This window comes from Rousettus aegyptiacus, unplaced genomic scaffold, assembly GCF_014176215.1.
Source record: "Rousettus aegyptiacus isolate mRouAeg1 unplaced genomic scaffold, mRouAeg1.p scaffold_m13_p_9, whole genome shotgun sequence".
NCBI lineage: Eukaryota > Metazoa > Chordata > Mammalia > Chiroptera > Pteropodidae > Rousettus > Rousettus aegyptiacus.
The window spans coordinates 33656064-33679970 of NW_023416312.1; the positions used below are offsets into that span (position 1 = coordinate 33656064).

Consider the following 23907-nt stretch of genomic DNA (forward strand, 5'->3'; position numbering starts at 1 on the left):
CCATGCCCCCAAAACCAACCATAGTAACCCAAGAGCTATCATAAAAAGGGAAAGATCTTTAAGGACAGGGACTGAGCCTAATTCACCCTTATAAACTCCCCAGCAGTGTCCAGAGGAGAGATCAGGAAATATTTATGGAACCCAATTAAGTTGAACCCAGAAATGGGATTATAGCAATAGAGGGATAATATTCGGGAAACCTGGAAAGTCAGAATTTGATTCAAGAGGCCAAGAGACCTGATAAGACCTGGTGAATGAGCCAGATGGCACACGCAGAGGGAGCTCATATAGAAACCTGCACAGAGTTCCTTTCTGAAAAACCAATTCCTGCCCCATGGCCCCTCCCACTTCCAAGGGCCTCTCCAGTTTTCCCACCTCCCACAAGTAGACATGGCAAGGCAAAACCTTCAGGAAGATGCAATTGGTGTGATTAAAAAAAAACAAACATGAGGTTAAAAGTCAGAACAAATTGGGTTTGAACTGCAGTTCTTCCACTCATAAGCTGTGCTCTTTCACACAAGTCATTTAACCTGAGACTCAGCTTTCCCAGCTGTAAAAATGGAATTAGCAATCCTGTCCTTACAGAATTGCTGGGAAAATGACCTGACAGTAAGTGTGAAAGTAAATGCTCAGGAAATGAGTTCTCTCTACACTCTTACCACAGAGCCAGGGTACAGGCGCTTGATGCTTTCCATAATCTCTGCCTTTCGCTGTTGGCGGCTGCTCTCCTGGCGGTCAATACGGGCATCCCCAAGCTGCTCCATCACCTGGTTCAGCTCCTTGTTGATCTCATCGATACGCCGCTTGGCCATTTCCACCTCCTCTGTCAGCTCCCCTTCTAGCTTCTTCTGCTCCTCTAAAGACTGCCTACAAAGTAAGGAGACAGGGATTACTTTGGCTGTTCAAGAAATACTCCTGGCTGAGAGGGTCTCTGGGGGTCCTGCCTAGGGAGGGACAGGACATGTAGGGTTAACAAGAACTGGCCTGGAAGTTAAGAGGGAAGGCAAAGAGCCACATACTTGCTAGTCGTGATGTACTCCTCCAGTTTCTCAATCCGCTTTTGATTCTCTTCAATCTCCCGCAGCTTTTGCTTGATCTTGGCCTGAGCGAGAAACAAATATACTCCATCACCAGGGGCTAAGCAAATAAACTCCAAGACCATACGGCCTGGGCTTACAGCCCCTATGTGCCCACTCGTCCAAGAGCCCAAAAGTCCAAGACAATCTCTTACTAATGCAGAAAGCCTACTAAAAAGCAGACATACAGACAGTGCTCGGGGTGGCTCTGCTAACCGATGGGGCCTCCCAGGGCCCACTGAGATCCTTTCATAGTCTTCTACCCAGTCTAGACTATCTTCATTACCACTCAGGAAGGCTCAAACCAAGGCCAAGTAAAGCTTTTGGGGCCTTTCTACACCTCTGTTTTTTCATCTATAAAACAGATAACCTCCACTTCAGAAATACACATTAAGTGCTTGAGATCCAGTCAAGATGCTGGAGTAGGTAAATGTTGTCCTGGCCTCCTCTCACCTCAAAATTACAACTGAACTACGGAACAACCATCATTGAGAATCTAGCTGAACATAATTCCTATAACTAAGGATATACAAAAGACACCTCCTCAAGATTGTTAGGACGGGAGAAGATGCAAAACAGGCTGATCCCACACCCATCGGTGGCGCTTAAAAACAGGGAAGGGTATCTCTGCTGCAGAGGTCCCCCCTGAGGAGCAAGGGGTCCTAGGCCCACCCTGGGCTCCGCAGCCCAGGGCTCCAAGGGAAGGGAAGTCCCCATAACTTCTGACTGTGAAAACAAGCGGAGACTGTGGCTGAGTGAGGAGAGTGGCTAGAGTTCCAGGCACTCCTCTAAAGGGCCCATGCATGGACCTACTTGCTGATGGACTCACTATCTTTGAGCTCCAGTGCTGGGGCAGCAGCTCAAAAAGGACATACGGGGAGGAACTGAACTGTCTGCCTTCAGGTCAGGGGCTAGAAAAGCAGCTTTCTCCCGAAAGCACTGGCATAGTCCATTGTTCCTTTGTTGAGCCCTCCCCCACCCAGCACACAGAGGCAGTCAGCTGCCATATCTGAGTCTCCATCAGCCTGGCTAACATTATTCACCCTGCCCTGGTGACTGAGACCCCACCCCACCCAACGTGCAGGATCGCCCAAGCCACTTCCAGTGGATTTTCCATACAAATGGCCTGTCTTGGCTTGTGCTGTGGACTTTCCTAATTTCTCTCAAAGGTCCACAAACTTTGAACAAGAGGCATCTGGCCTCAGCGTGCCCCATGCCTCTTGCTAACTGGCCCCAAGCCTGGCACTAGGGGTAGCCACCTTGGTTTGCAGCTCAGCCTCTCCCAGGTATCTCTAAGCCCAGCACAAGTAGCAATCATCTGCAGATCACTTTGTAGCTTACACAAAGAGACCTCGGGTAGGGAACAGGCAGTGGCAGACCTTGGCCTGCAACAGTGCCCACCCCAAAAGGTCCCAGAACTAACACACCCAGTGGACAGCTTCGGAGCATACAGGGCATCACCCAACCACCTCCAAAAGCACACACCCAAAGGTCAGACTCGGCAGGCACCAGAGCCCCACTAAAGCAAATCTCACTCCATATGGTCAGCCCCTGTAGTCACAGCCAGTCCTCACAACCAATCGGCTGAGAATCAATCCCTCCTATTAATGTTAAAATAGCAACCAAGGCTCAACTACACAGGAGGGTACACACAACCCACACAAGGGACACACCCTGAGCACCCAGCTCAGGTGACCGGGGAGACTGTGCCACTGGGGCCCACAGGGCACCTACCATATAAGCTCACTCTACCAAGACTGGGAGACACAGCAACTCTACCTAATACATAGAAACAAACACAGGGAGGCAGCCAAAATGTGAAGACAAAGAAACATATCGAAGTGAAAGAACAGAACAAAGCTCCAGAAAAATATCTAAGCAAAATGGAGACAAGTAACATACCAGATGCAGAGCTCAAATCACTGGTTATTAAGAATGTTCAATAAACTTAGGGGAAGAGTAGATGAACTCAGTGAGAACTTAAACAAACAGACAGAAAACAAAAATGGAGGCAGAAAACATAAAAAAGAACCAGTCAGAAATGAAGAATGAAGAATACAATAGCTGAATGAAGGATAGAGAAAATCGACAGTAGATTAAATGAAACAGAGAAATGAATCAGTGACGTAGAAGATAAGGTAGCAGAAAATAATCAATCAGAGCAGCAACAAGAAAAAGAATCCAAAAAAATGAGGACAGTTTAAGGGGCACTCGGGGCAACACCGTGTATATCAACATTTACATCACAGGGGTACCAGAAGAGAAAGAGCAAGAAACTAAAAACCTATTTGAAGAAATAATGACAGAAAACTTCCCTAACCTGGCAAAAGAAATAGACATACAAGTCCAGGAAGCTCAGACAGTCTCAAACAAGATGAACCCAAAGAGGTCCACACAAGACACATCATAATTAAAATGCCAAAGGTTAAAGACAAAGAGACCATCCTAAAAGCAGCAAGAGAAAAGCAGTTAGTTACCTACAAAAGCACTCCCATAAAACTCAGCTGATTTCTCAACAGAAACTTAGTAGGCCAGAAGGATTGGCATGAAATATTCAAAGTGATGAAAAAAGGGGCTATAACCAATATTACCCAACAAAACCATCATTTAAAATTGAAGGACAGATAAAAAGCTTCCCAGACAAGAAAAAGCTAAAGGAGCTCATCACCACCAGATCAGTATTACAACATGTTAGGACTTAAAAAATTTTTTAAAAATGAATAATAAAATGGCAATAACTACATATCTACCAACAATTACTTAAATGTAAATGGATTAAATGCTCCAATCAAAAGACATAGGGTGGTCTACAGCCATGCTACCCTGAACAAGCCTGATCCCGTCTGATCTCGGAAGCTAAGCAGGGTCGGGCCTGGTTAGTACTTAGAAAGGAGACCACCTAGGAAGACCAGGTGCTCTAGGTGTAATAAAAATAAAATTAAAAAATAAGGATTGTAAGCTGACAAGGTCCTTGCAATCTGTGAGGTCAACGAAGGGTTGCCTCGCCTAAAAAAAAAAAAGACATCGGGTGGCTGAATAAGAAAACAAAACCCTTACATATGCTGCCTACAAGAGACTCATTTCAGATCAAAAACATACACAGATTAAAAGTAAAGGGATGGAAAAAAAAACTTCATGGAAATAAAAAAAAGCTGGGGTAGCAATATTTATAGCAGACAAAATAGACTTTAAAACAAAGGCTGTAACAAGAGACAAAGACCCAGTAATCTCACTTTTGGGTATTTATTCAAAGAAATCCAAAACACTTCGAAAGGACACATACATCCATGTTTATTGCATTATTTACAATAGTTAAGATACGGAGGCAACCAGGGTGTCCATTAGTGGATGAATAGATAAAGAAAGAGTGGTACACACGTATAACGGAATACTGCTCAGCCACAAAAAAGAATGAAATTTTGCCATCTGTAACAACATGGACAGATCTAAAGGGTATCGTACTGAGTAGAGTAAATCAGACAGAGGAAGACAAACGTTATATGATTTTACTTATATGTGGAATTTAGAGAACAGGATAAACAACAGAAACAAACTCATACATACAGAGAGCATTTTGATGGATGCCAGACTGGAGGTGGATTGGAGGGATGGGTGAGGGGGGAAGAGATTAGGAGATACAAACTGGTAGTTACAATATAGTCATGGAGATATAGAGTATAGCATGGGGAATATAGTAATATTGCAATAACTATATATAGTATCAGATAGGTACCAGATTAGGGTGATTACTTTGTAAGTTATATAAATGTCTAATCACTGTGTTGTACACATGAAACTAATATTATGTGTCAAGTGTCACTGAAAAATGAAAAAGTTTTAAAGTAAAGAATGACTAACAAATTTAAAAAAGAAAACAAACACATGTTAAGTGCCTAATATAGGATAACTATTAATACTAATGCCTACTGCCAAAGAAGTGCTTAGCAGAATACCTGGAGCACTGTAGGCTTTAGGATACTCTAACAAGTTTCTATTGTTATTGTACTATTATTGTTATTAGGAAGGCAGTAAGTGAAGTATACTCATGAGTGTGGGCTTTAGAGCTAGACTGCCCAGGTTCATATCCTAGTTTTGTCACTTAATAATGAGGTGACCTTAGGCGAATTACTTCACCTCTGTGATAGTGTCCTCATTTGGAAAAAGAAGACTTACATTAGTGAACACATATATAAAGTATAGTGCCTAGCACACAATAAGTGCTTGCTGAATGTTAGCTATTGTCACTACTGTTAAGACTATCATTATTGCCTTTCCTCTGGACCATCATTTCTAGTCTTGTAACCCACACCCACCTCTGTTTCTACTTTCTTCCGCTCTTCCAAATCCAGCCGGTCCTGGTCAGCTTTCTGGTCTCGATTGAATTTCTCCAGCTCCTGAGCCAGGGTAGCTGCTCTCTTGCTGGCTTCTTCTTTCAACCGGTGGTATTTCTTCACCTGTGTTAGAAACAGGAAAGGAGGACACGGATGACCAGTCAGTCCATGTCAGCCCAGTGATCTCCCTATCCCCCCAAGCCTCCTAGAGCTTACCTGATTCTCCTCCAGAGTCAAGTCTCTGCCCTGACTCTGACTCTCCTCTTCCATCCGTTCCTCAAACTCCTGCCGGGCCTTTTCCACTGACAGCATCTCCTTTTCCAGCTCATCCATGTCACCTTTACGCTTCTTGTAATGCTTCTGAGCATTCTGTAGGGATTTCTTGGCTGCTTCTAACTTCTTGATTTTGTGGGAGGTATTCTCCTTGGCTTTGATGTACTGAGGCCGCTTCTGGTTCAGTTCTGAATCCTTTTCCCTTTTGCCAGAGGGGAGGGGGAAACCAGTTAATACTGTTGGAGAAGGGAGAGTTCCCACACCAGCTAGCCTCAAGGAACTGCCTAAAAGAACAACAGCCAGAGGCCCCACAGATCCTCAAAAAAGGGGAAGTCTCACTACTCCCTGGAACCTTCAGCCTGGCATTCCAGCCACTCCATAAGATAAAGCTACCATCTCAGCCTCAACCAGCCAGGCCAGACCCCTCAGTAACAACTCCCAAGAACACCCTATCTTTGCTTAGCTGTCCCCTATCTGATCTAACCTTTCCAAAGTCCTGTCCTTTAAACTTCTAGCTCCAGTTTTCCTCTTCTAGGAAGGCATTCCCAGCCACTCTAGTATTTGAACCTCTCATCGCTTCCTCTCACTTGGGAACTTTCAAGTTCTCCCTCTTCTGAGTGCATATCTACCCAGAGCCTGAGTAATTAGATACTCTATTTGTCTAAAATGAAAGTCAAGAAATGTGCCTGGTTCTGGCCAAAGTAATTCAAGGGGAAAACAGAGAAAGTACTATGGGCACTGGACTCTAGGTTCAGGGAAGCCCTAGAGGATAGTCTTTTGGTTTCCCACAAGTAGCAGGCCAGGGCCTGCCTCTTACTTGATTTCCTTTTCAATCTGCTGCTGTTCCCGCATCATTTTGCCCAGCTCCTTCTTCTTCTCCTTTAGTTCATCCTCTACCTTGTCCATACGCTTCTTGTCCTTTTCAATCTCCTTGTTCTTAGAAGCCAGTTCCTTATTGAGCTTCTCGATTTCTACTTCATTATGATAAAGCTTAAAGAGCTGAAGCTGTACCTGAGCTCGCACCACCTCATCCTTCAGGCGCTGGTAGCGGTCAGCCTGTGCAAATACGGGCATGGAGGCAGGGGCGCATCAGTAAGGCACTGGCTCCCCATGCTGGCCCCTCAGGGCCCAGAGGTAGCCTGGCCACCTACCTCTTCTTTCTCCTGTTTGGCTTCCTTGCGTTCCGCCGCGATGTTTTTCTTACGATGGTAATTAAATTGTGTGTCCTCTTCAGCTTTCACCATTTCCTTCTTTCGCTTGTCATACTCCTGAGCTAGCTCCCCAGAGCGACTGATTTCTTCAAATAGAGCTGTCCTTTCTTTGGGGTTCTTCATGGCAATAGATTCCACAGCGCCCTAGTAAAGTTCAAAACACTCTCCCAACTTAGACCCTAGCCAGCCCTGTTCTCCTAACTACTCTGTCATTCAGAAAAAGTTCAAACACCCTCCCACACTGGGTGCCACATTTTGCACTGGGCTTTGAGGACACATTCCTGGCCTTTTGAAGTGCATGCAGAGCAGGACACAGAAACAAAGCCAACACTGTGTGTTATGTGCAATGACAGAAGTAGCAGAAAAAAGGACTAAATGAAGCTTAGAAGCAGGAAACTGGTAGAGGTGTCTATATGGAAAAGATTCCCAAAGGTGACATCTAAACTGAGTTTGGAAGATGGGTAAGAACCAATAAAGAGAGATGAAGCCAAAGAAAGCAGGTCAATTTGGGGAATTGTAAATGGTTTAATTAGGCTGGAGCACAGGACTAGAGGGGGAGAGTATTGACAGATGAGGCTAATGAGGTGGGCAAGAACCAAAGGATGGTGTTTCCTAGATGACAGTTGTTTGGATTTCATGCAAAGACAATGGTTCTCAAACTTTACCATACATCATTATTACCTGGAGAGCTTGGTCTAACACAAATTGTTGGGCTCCACCCCATAGTCTCTAAGTCTGTAGGTCTGGGATGGGGGCCCGAGAATGTGCATTTCTAACATGTCCCCAGTTGATGCTGATATGAAGACTACAATTTAAAATACACCAATCATTAGGCAATGAGAAATCACTGAAATATTTTAAGGAGAGAAGGGAGAGAAATAGATTTCTGCACTCATAAGATGAATCTGGCCTAGGAGAAGAACTGGAAGAGGCCAGACTGGAGTCAGAAAGCCCAGTAAGGAAGCTGCTACATTAGTTCAGAGGAGCTGGAGCTGGAGATAGAACAGGCCCAAGGGCTGGCAAAATGCAGAGAGCCAATAATTGTTAAAAATGCCCACCTGGAAAACAAGGAAGTTACGAGCTTTGATGAGAATGCCCAACTTCTCTAATTCCTCACTGTACTCATGTAGCTGGACCACTTTGTTGTTGATCTTGTACTCAGAGGAACCTCCTACAAGATAATACATGAGTCAGCCAAGGGTCAGGTCTCCCTCCCACCCCAGCCAGCTAGTCTAGCCCACCTCTCAGGAACCAAGGAGCGCCTTCTGGCCAGCCTCACCCACCAACAATGACACGGGCAAAGGTGCGGTCCTCAGCACCCTCCTCGGAGTAGACCATGCTGACGAAGGCCCGGTTGGCAGCTGGCTTGCCCACAGGAGCTCCATGGATCAGGTCCCTCAGGGTCTTTACCCGCAGGTTGCTGGTTTTTTCACCCAACACAAAGCTGATGGCATCCATGAGATTTGACTTACCTAAGGGAGGAGGGGAAAAAGTAGAGGAGGAGAATTCAAGAAGAAGGGGAGAAGAAAAGGAATAAAAGAGACATTGAGAGGAACAGAAATGTCCCCTAACCACTCAGTGCTCAGACTCACAGGAGGTGAAAATATTGCTCTACCTCCATAAAACCTGGGCCCAAACAAAGCCCAGAATCAAAGGCTTAGAAAAACAGTCCTTTTGCAGTTATTACTTATAGCAGTCAAAAACTAGAACTCCATCTAAGGAAATGGTGTATTCACAGAATAGAAGATTGTTCTACAACCTTTAATGACATGAGGAAAAAACCCATGATAGGATAAACAAGCAAGATACAAAATCCAATATACTTTGATTTCAACCAAGTTTAAAATAAACAACAGGGCTGAAGGAAGGGAGGAAATAGGGAGTTGTTGTTTAATGGGTATAGAGTTTCAGTTTTGCAAGATGAAAAAGTTCAGGAGATCGGTTGCACAGCAATGTGAATATACTTAACACTACTGAACTGGACACTTAAAAGTGGTGAAAATGATAAATTTTATGTTATGTGTATTTTACCACAATTTTTAATAAGATATAGTCCTATTGTATTACAATATGAAGGACACAGCATCATCTATGATCTTGCCAAAAATATTTAACCTGAGTTTAAATTAAAACAAGCCTTTAGACCTCCCTTCAAGTTGACAGGAAATAATATGTTTTAAAGGCACTCAGACCAGTGATGAAGACACAAGACAGAAGAAAATAAATGTTAACATATATCAAGTGTCTAAGAGTAGACACTTGATATACAATTCACTGAGGGGAATCAAGGAATGCCTTGTGGAGGTGGGCATTGAAGAATGGGGGAAAGAGAGGCAGTCAGACAGACCAAAGGTCTTTTCGAAACAGCTAGGTATATAAATCTACCCATGTTGAGGGGACTACTAAGAGGTACATCCTGGCTCTTTAAACCACACCAAAATCCTAAGAAACTGGAGTGGTACCCCAAGCATTAGCCTTTAGGCCAGTGGTTCTCAAATGAGGTTGAGAGGGGGAGTAATTTTGCCCACTGCCCCAGGGGAGAGAATTTGGTAATGTCTGGAAACATTTTTGGTTGTCACACCTGGGGGGTGGGGATACTGCTGTCATCTACTGGGTAGAGAAGCCACTAAACATCAATACACAGGAGAGACCTCATAGCAAAGAATTATCTCGCTGGAAATGTCAATAGTGCTGCTGTTGAGAAACCCTGCTCTCCATAGAGAGCTAAAGCCAGCAAAGCTGTCAGAGCTACTTCGGCAAGGGCAGCCCCTAATGCTAGGAAATGACTTAACAAGAATAACTCTGGAGGAGGTGCACAGCAGGGTTCCAAACAAACCCTTACTCTACCACCTTTTCTTTTTTCCTAGTTTCACTGATATAACTGACATATCATATTAGTTTTGGGTGTACAACATAATTCCATATTTGTATGTACTGCAAAATGATCACAATAACTTTTAGTTAATATCATCACCTCAGTTACAATTTTTTTCTTGTGATGAGAACTCTAAAGATCTACTCTCTTAGCAACTTTCAAATATACAATACAGTACTGTTAACTACTGACCACCTTTCTAAAGACACCACCCAAGTCACTCGATTACATCAACCTGTCTCACTTCCTGCACAGCACTTATCACAGTCGAGAATTATCTTTTCTCCTTTATTACCGTCTTTCCCCTCTGGAATGTAAGTTCCCTGGAAGACTGGCTTATTCTAGTCTCCACTGTTTCCATAGCACCTTGAATATCTCCTTATAAGACAGTAAGTATTCAATAAATTTGGTGAACGAGTACGTTCTGACTTTTAACGGATTCAATGGTAGCAAAGGGGCGAGTTTGAGGCTTCCCCACCTCTGAGATGGGGGATGGGGTGGGGTGGAGAGTCGAGACCCCAAGCATTTTGGAGACGCGAGCGCTGGGTCTCAAATTCAAAAGTGCCGCCTCCAAAAGAGAGTTTTAAAAAAGGAGAAATTGGAGCGTACCAATGCGAGGAGGGACGCGTAAGCGTATCGTTTGCGGACAGAGACCATGGGAGGGCTACCAGCGGTCCCACATCTTCCGGAGGATTCATACAAGACAGAGAAGCCAGCTGGCTGGCAGTAGACTCCGGACAGCCACTTTTGGCGGGAGGGGGCAGAGGGCGGGTGAACGTACAGTCTGGCGCGTACCACTCCGGCGGGAGCAGGGGGACACGCAAAGAGCGGGCACCTGACACCTGGGGAAGAGGTTTGAATCAGAGCTCCCGAACGGGGAAAGCAGGTTTAGGCCGAATCCCTTAAGGAGGAGCAAGGAACCTGTTAGGGTTCGCGACATTCCAGGTGGCACGGGCTGGGTTGAACTACTCTGCTGCCGGATTGGGGGTCCAGGCTGGGACGTGTGCAGGGCCACAGCAGGGCTTATCTCACCAGAGCCATTGGGTCCAATGATGGCGGTGAACCTCTGAAATGGTCCGATAATCTGTCGACCCTTGTACGACTTGAAGTTCTCGATCTCAATCAGTTTCAGGAACCCCATGACGGCGGCAGCGGCGCTTGTACGAATGGCCGCGCCGTACGCCGGAGAACTGGGGTAGCCTGCGCGGGAAAGTCCGCAGTGCAGGCCGGGCGGACCACAAACCTCGCGAGAGTAAGTCCAAGGCGAACGGGACTTCCGGCTTCCGGAGCGGGCGGAAGCCAGGGGCGGGGGCCTTCAGGCGGGTGAGGTTTTGTTGATCCGTTGCCAGGGCGCGAGTTTACGACAGGCGTTTAGGCCCCGCCCCCCTTTCTTGTTGCATGGCAACGCAGACCGCGGCCGCCGCCACTACCGACAGAGTCGTGAAAGCAGCAGTGCTAGGAGGAAGAGACTCCGCCGCTTTTAGGCTGCCGGGCAGCAGACGGGATCAGAGCTCACGCTTGCCGAGACGAATCAAAAGTCACAGCAGGGCTATGCCCTTTAGGGCAGGAGAAGGTGAGGGATCGGCTGTGGTTTTAACCTGGCCGGCCGGAAGGCTCAAACAAGAACGGGACCCAGAATTGGAAGGACCCGGGGGAGCGGAGGGCTTTACGGGAAGGAGGGGCCAGCGGGAGGTTTCGGTGTTAGGTGAGCTCAGACCTTGCTGTGGTTGGGGGTTTGGAGGCGGAATGGCGTGGGGTTAGAGATAGGATGGGGTGTGAGGGGAGGTGAGGGTACTCTGGAACAAGGGTACAAGCTGGGGAAAGCTATGGCCAGAGGTACTGCCCCTATTCCCTGCCTCCCTCCTGTTCCTCCAAGCAAAGACTGACACTAGGCCAAGAACAGTCTTGGACCTGAGACACTTGTTGGCTACTTGAATCTAGATCCCACCTAGGAGCTTGAAAATTGGAACTCCTTACTGAGAAAGGTATTTTGTGTGAACCCTTAGGAGTTAGAGCCCCTAAGCCAGTGTTCTCCATCTTTATTTTATCCTTTCCCCTTCATCTCTCTCTGTGCCTCACCCCCATCCCATTCCCTCCTCTCCATTCCCTTCTGCCCCATCTCTTGTTTTCCTCTTCCTCTTCTCTCTCTGCTCTCTCTCCTCCACCTTCATCCCCCTATCACCTTATACCTTTTTATTACTAAGGCCATGGACTTAGTCCAAGAAGCTTAAAATTTTGTCAAATCTTCCCTTTCAGTGACCTGATGCTGTGGTGGCAGATGGAATTAGTAGGCTGGGGTTGGTGCTTAGACTTAGATATGGAAAGGGTCTGGTGGTTGCCATAGCCATTCCTGTAACTGTTTTAAAAATTATTTCTGGAGGCTGAAAAGAATCTTAAAGTCTTAGGACAAGTCCAGGAAAGTGAGAAAGCTTGGATGATGGAATCTAGTAAAGGAACCATAAATGAAGTTCAACTGGAAGAAACAATCGCAATCAGGCTGAGGGGATAAAATGACCAAAGGACAGCAATCTGACAGGAACTATTGTTACATTTTAAAAGATGAGATGGGGCTTGAGGGAAAAAATCAAATTGATTCTCCACCTCTCATATCATATACAAAATGCAATTCCAAATGGATTAAAAACTTAAGGAAGGTAAAATTTTAGAATATACAGGAGAATATATGATCTCAGGGGATTTCTTTAATAAAAATTATTATAAAATAATAATAAAGTGAAAAGAGTAGCCACAAATTGGAGATGTTTGCCACATATAAATTGAGGAATGTTTAGTGTGCAGAATACATAAGGAACTCCTAAAATTAGTAAGAAAAGGATAAACAACCTGATTTTTAAAAAATGAATAGACACTTCATGAAAATCAAACAAAAATGGCCAAAACACACATGAAAAGATGTGCAACCTCATTAGCAATAAGGAAAATTCCAATTAAAATTGATAATTATAATTTTATACCCACAAATTGGCAAAAATCAAAACATCTGCAATACCAAATGTTAGTGAAAATGAGTGACTGAAGTTTTTATACACTATAACAAAAGTGTAAATTAGTACACTCTCCTTGGAAAACAAGTTAGCATTCATTTATCTTGTAATGTTAAATAATGCTTTAAATACAATGATCCTGCACTTCCACTCCAGGTATATGCTAGAGAAACTTTCCCACCTTTATATGTCTCTTTTAATCTACAGGTTCCTCCTCCCTCTTTTTCTCTTGCAGTTAAAAAAATAAACTGGGTTGTTTGTGCCAGAGTCTTATTCTTTATTGAACCTGCTTCCATCAGGCTTTTGGTCCCACATCTTCACCAAAAATGTTCTTGTCAAAATCACCAGCAACCTTCATGTTACTTAGTTCTCAGTCCTCCTCTTAACCCATCATCAGTTGCTCAGTCTCTCCCAAAAACACTTTCTTCACTTGGCTTCTCCGATATCACACTTCTGGTTTTTCTCCCACCTCACCAGCCACTCCTCCTTAGCTTCCAATGCTGGCTCCTCTTCTCCCTGTCACCCCTGGGACACTCTTAATCCATCTACACTCACTCCCTTAGAGATCTCTTATAGCTTTATAGTTTTAAATTCCTTTGTATCAGGTTAGGCTAAACTATGCTGGGGTTACAAACAACCCCCAAATCTCAGCAGCTTATAAAAACAAATTTTACTCCTGCTGCTTGTTCATTGTGGGTTGGCTGCATCTCTGCTCTATGTCATCATTCCAGGACCCAGGCTGAAGGAGCAGCGAGACATTACCAGTCTCGGCAGAGTGAAGAGAAAAGGTGGGTGTCACCTAATGGCTCTTGATTCTGCTTGGGGAAGGCAAAGCAAATCACACCGCTAACCTTGAGGGCAATAAGATAAGGATGTATAATCCTTCTATAGAGCGGAGCAGCAGATCTTTCTGTACAATAATAAAATTTACCATACCGTTTGTATGCTATCAATGGATATCTAATAGACCTGTCAATCTCAATAGTCCCAAACTGATCTGATTCACCCCCATCCCATACATCCCTCCTTCCTACACAGTGTTCAGTTGATAGTCCATCCCTCTGAGTGCCGAGGCTCACATCCTTGTTCTTGATGTGGCTCTCACACCACACATCCAATCCATCAGGAAGTCCTGTTGGCTCTCCCTTCAAAATATATCCAGAAACTGACCACTTCTCACCACCTCTACTGTTACCAACCTAGTATGAGTCACCATTTTTTGTCTGGACAACTGCTACAGGTTCCTGTCTGGTGTACTTGCTCCTAGCCTTGCCTCTCCTGCCCCGGTCTATTCTTAACACAGTAGCCAAAGTGATCTTTTAAAAATCAAAGACAGCACACATCACTCCCACTGCTCAAAACCCTCCAATGGCTGCCAGTTTCTCCCAGAGTAAAAGCCACAGCCTTTACAATGATCTGCAAAGTCCTGCATGCTCTGGTGCCTCCATTATCTCTCTAATGTCATTTCCTACCTACCTCTCTTTCACTGATACACTTGCCTCCTGCTGTTCCCTTGAATGTGTGCCTCTCATGTCCACCTTAAGGCCTTTGCACTTGCTGTTTCCTCTGCTTGGAGTGCTCTCCTCCTATATATCCGCATAGGTGACTCCCTCACTTACCTTCTTCAAGTATTAGCTCAAATATTACATTCTCAGTTATGCCTCCCCTGACTTCCATATTTAAAATTGCAAAAAAACAAAACAAAACAAAACCATTTCCTTGGCACTTCCAATTCCCTCTAGACTTTTTCTCATAGCACTTACCTTCTTACAAACTATTTAATGTACTCTCTATTATAAGTCTGCCTCCACTAGAAAGTAACCTCCACAAGGACTGATTTTTATTGCTTATGCTCCTTGATGTCTTCCGATGCTTAAAGGAGTATCTGACAGTAAGCACTCCATAAAAATTTATTAAATGATAGAATAAACATGAGTGTAAAAAGCAAGATGCAGAACACTACATTCTTCATGATATTTTATAAAGTTCCAAAACAAGAAAATATTTAAAATATTGTTCGGGGAATGGTACGTATAGTATATTAATACATATTAGTGAAGGAATATTAACATTTTGGATTGTGGTTATCTCAGTGTAAGGATGATAGAGAAGGCACGAGACATGTAATAGTAGTGATCATGTTCTATTTCTTAAGTTGGAGAGTTGGTTCACGGTTCTTTATTTTATCATACATGCTTATGGACATGCATATGGATTATATATATTCTCCTGTATGTATCTAATATTTCAGTTCAAAATGGTCTTTTTAAAAAAACAAAACAAAACCGGAACTAGCTATAAGAGGAGTTGAGGAATGGTGTTCCAAACAAAAGAATGGCTGTGTATAAAGGCCCTGAGGTGGGAACAGTTGTTTTATTGGAGGACTTGATGGGAGGCCAGTGTGCCTGGAGCACTGTAAGCAAGGGAGTAGCCAGTGCAGAGGAAGAAATAAAGAAGGTAACACTAGGGAGGCTGCTGAGGCTCCTGGGAATATTGTCCAGCACCAGATTGTGAGGCCTAAATTAGGGTAGTGACAGCAAAGATGGAGGACACATACGAAATATATGAAGAAGTAAAATCAGTAAGAATCAATAACTGGTGAGATACTGTGGGGAGAAAGGAATGAGGGTGGGGGGTGTGGCATTATGGGCCATCCCATCTCCCCCTTACTCTAGATGTTTAAGCTAGACCTGCCACCAGATCCCAAGGAGGTGGCAGCCATTGAGGCTAGAAGAAATCGAGAAAAGGAGCGACAGAGCCGGATCTTCAATGCGCGGACCCGAGTCATAGGGGTGAGTGAGTGGCCAACAGGGACTTTCTTGGGACCAGGAGCCACCTCACCTCACTCTTGCATCTGGAGGGGAATGGAGCAGTGCCTTGTACAACTCCTCCCTAATTCAAGCAGGCCGTAGGGCTGTAAAGGAAAGAGAGGAGGAGAAGGCACTCACCCCTGGGTGTGGGAAGGGCCTGGGAAGGAGTGTGGAGCTGCAAGGGAAGAGACTGGGGGAAGAGGAGCCAGTGACAGCTGACTCTTCAGCCAGGTGGCCTGGTTCTCAAGAGACAAGCAACATGGAGCCAGAAGGAGTCTACAGGATATTTGGTATTGCATCTGCCTAAACTCTCTCTGGAAGACTACATAAGAAACTGTTCATAGGCTGAGGGACAGAGATGAGAGGGACACTGACTTTTCACTAAACTATATTCCGTTTTGCACTATTTTGAAATGTTTTAAATGAATCATTATCAAAATAAAGAGAAAATATTGATAGTTTAAGAAAAAATAGATTGCCGAGTAGGTGGATAGAGGGAGGATACAGCATGGTATTCTGGAAAAGACCCCATAACTGTTCTCAAGGGCCAGGTCTACTGTTTACTAGATATGTGGCTTTGGATGAGTCACCTGTCTCCTCTGAGCTTCAGGCTCTTCCTCAGTAAAATGAAGGTAAAGGAAATGTTGAGGTGAGTATTAACATATGGTGGCAGCACTGAAAACCAGAGCCTAGTGCCCGACACAAGTTGACTGAGGGATGAATTGTATAGTTGCGATCCAATTGGCAAGCACCTCCTAGGGCCATCTCTGTGCCAAGCTCTGCGTTGTGCAATGCTAGGGCCCAGTCTCTGGGGGATATCATTGATTAAGGCCACCTTCAACATAATGTGCCCAATGGATCCTAGATCCTGTGGGAATAGCACCTGTCAGAGGGGTCAGGTAAGTGAAGCCTGAGCTGGTCTTCAGGAATGAAATGAATTTGAGTAAAGAGAGGGAGGAAAGAGTGTTCCAAGTGGAGGGAGCAGCTGGAACAAAGGCTGTTGGTTCAAAACTGCCTGAGTTGTTCATGGAATTATAAGCACAGAGCTTCTGAGGGTGGGACAGGGGAAGAGGGTATGAGATGAGGTTGGAGAATGAAGCAGAAGCCAGACCACTGAGGGGCTTAAAAACCATGCTGAGATGGTGGAACATTATTCAGTAGGTATTAGGGATCTATAGGAGGATTTCAAAGCCAGTAAATTTTGAGCAGTTTTCTGCTAGGCCGCTACCCTGATTTAGCTCATTTCTTTGGGATCAGGTGGATGTCGAAGCCCTGAATAGCCAGGTGGAAGAGCGGAGGCTTCAGGAGGCAGCAGAGCGGAGCAAGGATGCAGCTTATGGTAAAATCCCAAGGCCAAAGGCCAGCCAAAGGCCAGCCAAAGAGGATAATGTAAGGGCCTGAGTAGGGTGAGGTATGGCAGTTCTACCCTGGAGCCAGGCCTGAGGCCTGTGTGTGATAGAATAAACCAGATGGCTTGGGAGCAGAGGCCATGCTGAGTGGGCTCTGTCCCTCCCACAGGACATTCTCCATGTCCCCACTTACCACCCACAGGTACCAACCAGGTGCAGTATGATCTGGTAGCCCAGATGTTAGAGAAGGAAGAGGCAGAACGGACACGTCGGCTGGCCAAAAAAGTCCAGGACTTTCGGGAGCAGAAGCAGCAGCTCAGAAATAGGTGTGAATTTGACCCTTTAGATCCAGACCGATTCTGGAATGAGTTTCCAGCCTGCCACAATGACAGTGGTCCCTACTGTGGCCTAACCAGCCTGCAGTACTTGTCTGGGGAAGACCTGGACAGGGCTGCGTGCCTGAGAATGCAGCAGGAGCAGTTTAGGTCCAGCCTGGAGAAGCAGCTTCACGAGCAACAACTAGCCAGGATTGAAGAACAGCGTATAGGTAAGCAGCTGGGCCCTCCAGGCTGAGACTTGAAGCCTGGCAGGGAGTTGTCCTGAGTCAGGTACAGCACCCAGGAGAGACCAGAACTGTGGAGGGAGGTCCAATTACCCACAGGGTTGCTGCTGAAAGACTGAGCAGACCCCAACTTCCCTGACTTCCTTCAGTAACTGACAGGATAGCCATTGGTCCCAGACCAGCCTGTTATTCCATTACCTGGAGGCAGCACAATGAAGCCAAACCTAATAGCTCTGCCATTTACTGACTGGTTTGGGCAAATGAATTTTCCTCTCTGTACTTCAGTTTCCTCAACTTTAAAATGGCGACAATAATCCATACCACATAGAGCTCATATAAGAATGAAATGAGATTCTGTATGTGAAGCACAAGTGTCAGTGCTCAATAACCAGCAGCTACTATTACTATGGCATTATCTGTGGCCATGTCCTCCTCTTCCCTATTATAGCATCCTTTTCTGCTGTACCACTTATCAAAGATGTAACAAACACTTGTATCCCAGTTACCTAGTACAGTGCCTGCCACAGCGTCAGAAATTCAATAAATCATTGTTGAATGAACAGTTGAAGACCAAAGTAAACAAGAAAGGGGCCCTGCCCTCCAGGAGCCCACAGAACTATGCCTTCCAGAAAATCAGTTTAGAGTAAAAGGAAAAGATACATGTAGAAGTTTATTCATCAGTAAATATTTATGTTTTAACGTTTCGTTAGGTACTCTGACAGGTACTGTGATAGAAGTGCATTTGGACGTGGAGGGAACATCAACATGGGAGTGGAAAGGGAAGCAGGGTAGGAGGGTGGTACAGGTCAGCGATCAAGAACCAGTTTTGGAAAGTTGGTTACAGTTTTGCCAGAATGGGAAAAGGGAACAAGAAAGGCCCTTCTAGGCAGAGGTGGCAGCAAGAGAAAGAGCATCAGGGCTGTGAACGGTCTGGGGGTTTAGGATGCACGAACAGTTTAATGTTAGTACAGCCCAGGGTTGAGGGCTTGGAGGAAGAGAAAATGGGCCAAGAACTTTCTACACCAAACTAAGGAATTGTGACTTTATTGTGTAGGCAGTGGGTAGCCACTTAAGGGTTTGAAGCAGAGGAGTGACAAGACCATTTCAATATTCAACAAATATTAAGCTACCTACTTTGTGCCTGGCACAGTGAACAAATCAGAAAAATCTTTGCTGTCATGGAGCTCACACTCTAATGAGGACAAACAATAAACAAGATAAAATAGAGAAATATATAAAGTGATTAAGATAAGTGCTAGGGGAAAAAATAAAGCACAAAAGGGTATATAGGAACTTTTGAAGAAAGGTGCACAGTGGTAATTTTAAATAAGGAAAATCTCACTGGGATAACATTTGAATACAGATCTGAAGATGAGGGAGTGAGCAGTGCAACTATGAGGGAAGAGCTATTCTAGGTAGAAGAAATAGCTATACAAAGGCCTTAAGACAGGAGAGAGGATGTCTGGAATGTTTGAGGAATAGCAGTGGGGCCAGAGTGAATATGAGGAAGAGTGGTCGGAAGTGAGGTCAGAGGTGATAGGGGCCAGATCAAGTAGGCCTAATGGGCCATAGCAAAGATATCAGCTTTGAGTGAGGTAGGAGCCACTGCAGTTTTGAGCATTGGGGTCACATGATCTGTGTTTTAGACAGATAACTGTCAGCCAATGTGGAAGTTAGATTAAAATGGGAAGCCTAGAGGCAAAGAAATCTTGCAGCCAAGAGGAGATGACTGACAGGCAGCTATGTATCTATATGACATTCCAGGGCCAGTCTGGGCTGCAAGGAGAGATCTGGGAGCCATGGTGGGGGGTGTGTGCAAATGAACAGAATGCCAAGCCTGGAGCCTGGGAAAGGGGTGAGCAAATGGTACATTCTGTGAAGACAAAGACCAAAGCTCTTATTGACCACTACAATCCCAGTGACTTACACAGGGCCTAGTACATAGTAGATGCTCAGTAAATGTACCTTGAGTGAATGAATGAGTAAAGGAAAAAGAGCCCATAATAAAGACTGAGAGGGGATAAGGGAGGTAAGAAAAAGATGCATAAAATAATAACTAATACTAATACCAAACCTTTATTGAGCACTTACTCTGTACCAGATACTATGCTAAGCTTTCTACCATTTAATTGATTTAATTATCACACAACCCTATGAGGCAAGTACTAGTATTATCCCCACTTCCAGTAGAGGAAACTGAAGAACTGAGATGTTAAATAACTTACCCAAAGTCATAAAGCTCATGGGTGATAGAAAAGTGGTAAGTAAACTCAGGCAGGCTGGCTGCAGAGACAGTGCTCTTGACTACTATGCCATACTTACTTTCCCTCAGTCTCCATGAGAAAGTGGGGACTCAGAGGCCAAGAGGAATTTCAGAGAGGGAGTCATTAATGTCAAATGACCTCGAGCAGTTCAGACAGGAAAAGAGATCTGTGTATTGGATTTGGAAATGAGGAGTAGTTGGTGATTTTTGTCAGAGCAGTTGCAGTGACAGCATGGGGCCAGCTGCCCAGTGACAGCATGGGGCCAGCTGCCCAGTGACAGCATGGGGCCAGCTGCCCAGTGGCAGCAGGGAGGGGTATAAGAAGGCAGAGCGAGGCACAGGGACAGAACTACACTGAGAGTCCATGTGGTGTGATGGAAGGAGCATGGGCTGATTCCTCCAGAGACCTGGATTCAAATCCCAACCTGCTTCTTGCCAGCTGTGTAACTTTGGGTATTTCACTTTACCTCTGAACTCTCTCTCAGTAGCCTCATCTGAAAAGTGGGTCTGATCCTTTCCAGATTGCTGTGAAGAGTGAAATGAAACAGCACACCCTTATCTCTGCCCGCCGATGCCCCCCTTTCCCAAGCCCTCCAGTCTCTGAAGTCCTGTCCCTGTGCCTCTTCAAAGCCAAGCTTTTAGCCTCTGCTCTGGACCCCATTCTTTCTGCTCTGGCCTCTGCCCCCAGGCTGTGCTCCCTCAGGTATCCCCTCCCCTGAGTTTTCAGCACTTCCCCTCCCACTGGCCCCTTCTGTGTGGTAAACATGCTTACATCTAACCCATCTTAAAGAAACAAAAGCCTCCTTCCACCCTGTGATTCCTCTAGATGCTGTGAGCTGTTTCCCTTTGCTATCATACTTTTTGAAAAATCTGCTTCCACTTGCTGTCTTTTCTTCCTAATTTTCCAGTCACACCTCAACCCCCTGAGATCTCATTTCTCACCACACAACTTCGCTGCCACTACTCTTACAAAAATCACCAATGCCCTTGGTGTTATCAGGTATAAGAGGCTCTGTTTACTCTTTCCTCCTCGACTGGACCTTTCTTGCTACACTTGACTCTGGTTACATCTTCCTTCTTGAACCCTTCTCTTCCTTGGCTTCTGTGACAGCACATTCTGCTTGTAGCTTTCTGACCATCCTCTGTCTGCCCTTTGTGGGCTCCTCTTCTGTCTACTCCTTCCTTCTTGAGACTATCCCTAGCACACCACTGCTCTCCCTGCCCTACATATTTACCTGAAGTGCCCTCAGCCCTCATTCTAGTTTTAGCTTCCATGTCACCACCTCTGTGCTGAGACTATACCTGCAGAATCAGATATCCAAATGCCTGCTGACCACCTCCAGCTCAGCTTCCTAAACAGAATTCATCAATGCCCCCTAACCTTCTCTTCATTCTGTATCTTCTGCTTCCAGTAGTGGCTACACCATACACCTAGTCATCTAGGCGAGGACCCGGGGAAGCATCCCTGAGTCTTCTTTCTCCTTTAGCCCCTCATCCAATCCATCAAGTACTATTGATGTGTAATCACCTATATATTTCCCCCTCATCCTTTCCACCACTGGCCTAGTTTGAGCCCTCCCAACTGGCCTACTGCAGTAACCTCCAAGATGACTTCCCTACCTCCATTGTCTCCCACCAGAAGGAGCTTTCAAAATAGGAATCTAACCATGTTACTGCTATGCTTAAAATTCTCCCATGTTCCCCACCACCCCCAGGTGAAGTTTCTGGCCCTTAGTCTAGACCCTGCAAAGCTCTCTAGCCACTTGCATTTTACACTCTACAGTAGGTGCTCAATAAATATTTGTCAGATGAATTCATTGAGCACCTACTTGTGACAGGCTCTGATCTAGGTGCTAGCGCATGGTAGTGAATAAAACAGACAAAAACTTTGCCCTCGTGAAGGTTATTTTCTAGTGAGGAGAAAGCAATAGACAAAATAATTGAAAATGCAGAGTATATTGGATAGTGACAAATGCTAGGAAGAAAAATCAAGGAAGGGGGATAAATGTTGGAGACAGGCAGTTTGCAATTTTAGATAGGAGAGGGACAAAGCCTCACTGAAGTGGTAACGTTTGAGCAAACACCAGAGGGGGGCAAGTGAGATGGGCCAAGAGTAACATCTATTACAAATTCCTGAGACAGCAGTGTCTGGCATATTCTAGAAAGCAAAACCAGTGTAGCTGGATTAAAAGTGTCAATACCTTTGCTCATGTCATTCCTATGGCTTGGAATGCCCTTTGCTCTTTCTGCCTATGTACCACAAGTATTTCAAGGATCACCTCCTCCTGGAAGCCTTCCTCTCACCCACCACCTAAAGCTCTCATAATGCCCTGTACACATCTCATTGACCTTACCACATTATAGTATGGTGATCTATGTTTGATTTGTCCCCCCCCACACACACACATTAGCCAAGGAGCTTAGGATAGGATCGAATTCCATGGTGTCCTCAGAACCCAACACATGGGCCTTAAACTGAGGCTCAGAGAGATGAAATGATTTCCCCAAAGTCACACAGCTCAGAAGCAACAGAGCGGGCATTGGAACTCAAGTCCATTGGAGGTATCTTTCAGATAGGCACTTGAGAAATCCTTGTACTGCCACTTTGGCTATCCCTAGCCCCACTGAGTAGCTCCTTCCACATCTCTACAATTAGGACATTACCCCCACTCCCAAACATACATACACACACGTCCACAATGCTTGTTGAATAAATGGCTGAATGAGTGAACCAGGAATGGAGTAAGCCAATATAGTGCCATGACCCTATTTCTCTGTGTAGAAATGCTCAATGACCAGCTGCGCCTAGCCATGGACACGAGGGCCGCCCAGCTGGCCAAGTTGGAGGAATCCTGTCGCATAGCCATGATGTCTGCCATGGCCAAAGCCAACAAAGCCCAGGTATGACCTGAGCCATCCAGTGATCTGGGCTCTCCCCAATCCCTTGAGCAAAGTTCCAGGGAACCTTAGCAATACCTTTCTCCTCACAACCTTTCTCAAATCAACACCAGCCCTTTCATCTTCCTGAGGACTTCCCCCCTTTACCCAGGGGCCCTCTTAGGTCAGAAGATGCTGTTCTCCACCTCCAGAGTCAGGATGACTTGAGAACAAAACACACTGACCTCCCTTCCCCAGCCTCAGTCTAGACTTCCAGAGGGCAGGGAAGGTCCCTGCCCATTCCACACCCCTCATCAACCTTAGGTCATTCAAGAGCCATGCAATATCTCTGTTCCTGCTCTCTCTGAGTTGGAGGAAAGTAGGGCCATGTCTCTCCCTCCCCTGTATCTGAGAGTCCCCTGAGGTTGGGCTCACATTCGGGGACCCCACCAGGCAGCTGAGCTGGCTGAGCAGCAGCGCCGTGAGCATAAGCGCAAACAGGACGCCAACTTCATGGAGATCCAAAACCAGATCTCGAGTGACCTAACTAAGAAACACCCCATTGCCCAACACTCTGTGGCTCCCCAGCGGGTCCAGCCCCATTGCTGGAAGGGCATAACTCCAGAGCAGCGAGCTGCCATCAAGAAAGCTCAGGAGGTGCAACGTCAGGAAAAGGAGGCACAGCGCGAGGCCGAAAGAGCACACAATGCGGAATGGGAAGGCCAGGCCGTGTGCCTGGCCCAAGCAACCATGGAACTGGAAGAGCAGGAGAGGCAACTGGGTGCTGAATTCCGGAGGGGGTTGGGCTCATTCAACCAGCAGCTGGCTAAGGAGCAAAAAGCCCAGTGAGTTCAAGGGGGAGGCAGCGGGGATGAATGACAAAGGAAGTGGGGAGGAATGGTGAGGGCCAGGAAGATGGGGAAAGCCCATCAGCTGAAGCCTCTGGACTTCCTTCACAGGCAGAATTATCTAAATTCAATAATCTACACCAATGAGCCTACAGCCCAGTATTACCTACAGTTCAACACCAGCAGCCGCTGAGCTCAGGATGGTTCTCTCTCCCTTCTCCCCCATCAAGCTCAGAGGCGAGGAGTCAGAGAGGAAAATGCTGCAGACCTCCTCCCCATTCATTCCCCAGTGGGAGGGAGTTGAGCAAGTACCCCTACCTTCAACCCTATGAAATAAAGCTGTCCGCTAAAATCAAGGCCATGTGTTGTAATAGGACACAAAAGGTATGAGGTACTGCCTTTCCCACACCACCCCTGGGATCTGAGC

General features: G+C 45.7%; 2 protein-coding genes and 1 pseudogene across 7 annotated transcripts in view; 2 read left to right on the forward strand and 1 right to left on the reverse strand.

Moving 5' to 3' along the window:
- Positions 1-10995, reverse strand: part of SMC1A (structural maintenance of chromosomes 1A) — a 32914-nt gene extending 21919 nt beyond the window's left edge. For 2 of the 3 annotated variants that reach the window (XM_016137334.2, XM_016137333.2), the window contains exons 1-9: positions 10799-10995; positions 8175-8363; positions 7950-8062; positions 6832-7035; positions 6498-6736; positions 5624-5882; positions 5390-5530; positions 1020-1102; positions 660-867 (exon numbers count right to left, since the gene is read on the reverse strand). In XM_016137334.2, coding sequence (XP_015992820.1) covers positions 660-867; positions 1020-1102; positions 5390-5530; positions 5624-5882; positions 6498-6736; positions 6832-7035; positions 7950-8062; positions 8175-8363; positions 10799-10907 — 1545 coding nt within the window. In that variant the 5' untranslated portion in view covers positions 10908-10995. The remainder of the gene's footprint in view (positions 1-659; positions 868-1019; positions 1103-5389; positions 5531-5623; positions 5883-6497; positions 6737-6831; positions 7036-7949; positions 8063-8174; positions 8364-10798) is intronic. The other variant, XM_036226511.1, reaches the window with a different exon arrangement.
- Positions 3882-4000, forward strand: LOC118608387 (annotated as a pseudogene).
- On the forward strand, positions 10897-23836 carry RIBC1 (RIB43A domain with coiled-coils 1). 4 transcript variants are annotated; one of them, XM_016137336.2, is made up of 9 exons: positions 10897-11018; positions 11177-11339; positions 13503-13559; positions 15447-15563; positions 16839-16920; positions 17133-17477; positions 22538-22656; positions 23086-23477; positions 23592-23836. In XM_016137336.2, exons 4-9 carry the CDS (start codon positions 15447-15449, stop codon positions 23671-23673), a joined length of 1137 nt encoding a protein of 378 aa, XP_015992822.1. In that variant the 5' UTR covers positions 10897-11018; positions 11177-11339; positions 13503-13559; the 3' UTR covers positions 23674-23836. The 4 variants fall into 4 exon arrangements, with proteins under 4 accessions (XP_015992822.1, XP_015992824.1, XP_036082405.1 ...); XM_016137338.2 differs by having other exon boundaries at positions 23221-23477; XM_036226512.1 differs by lacking the exon at positions 13503-13559.
- Positions 23837-23907: the final 71 nt, after the last annotated feature.

What these genes read in the sequence shown, in the direction of transcription:
- RIBC1 (XM_016137336.2), top strand. Translation starts at nt 15,447, where the DNA reads ATGTTTAAGCTAGACCTGCCACCAGATCCCAAGGAGGTGGCAGCCATT. An exon ending in GAGCAAGGATGCAGCTTATG is followed by an intron (nt 16,921 to 17,132) that starts GTAAAATCCCAA and finishes TACCACCCACAG; the next exon opens with GTACCAACCAGGTGCAGTAT. An exon ending in GCTAAGGAGCAAAAAGCCCA is followed by an intron (nt 23,478 to 23,591) that starts GTGAGTTCAAGG and finishes CTTCCTTCACAG; the next exon opens with GCAGAATTATCTAAATTCAA.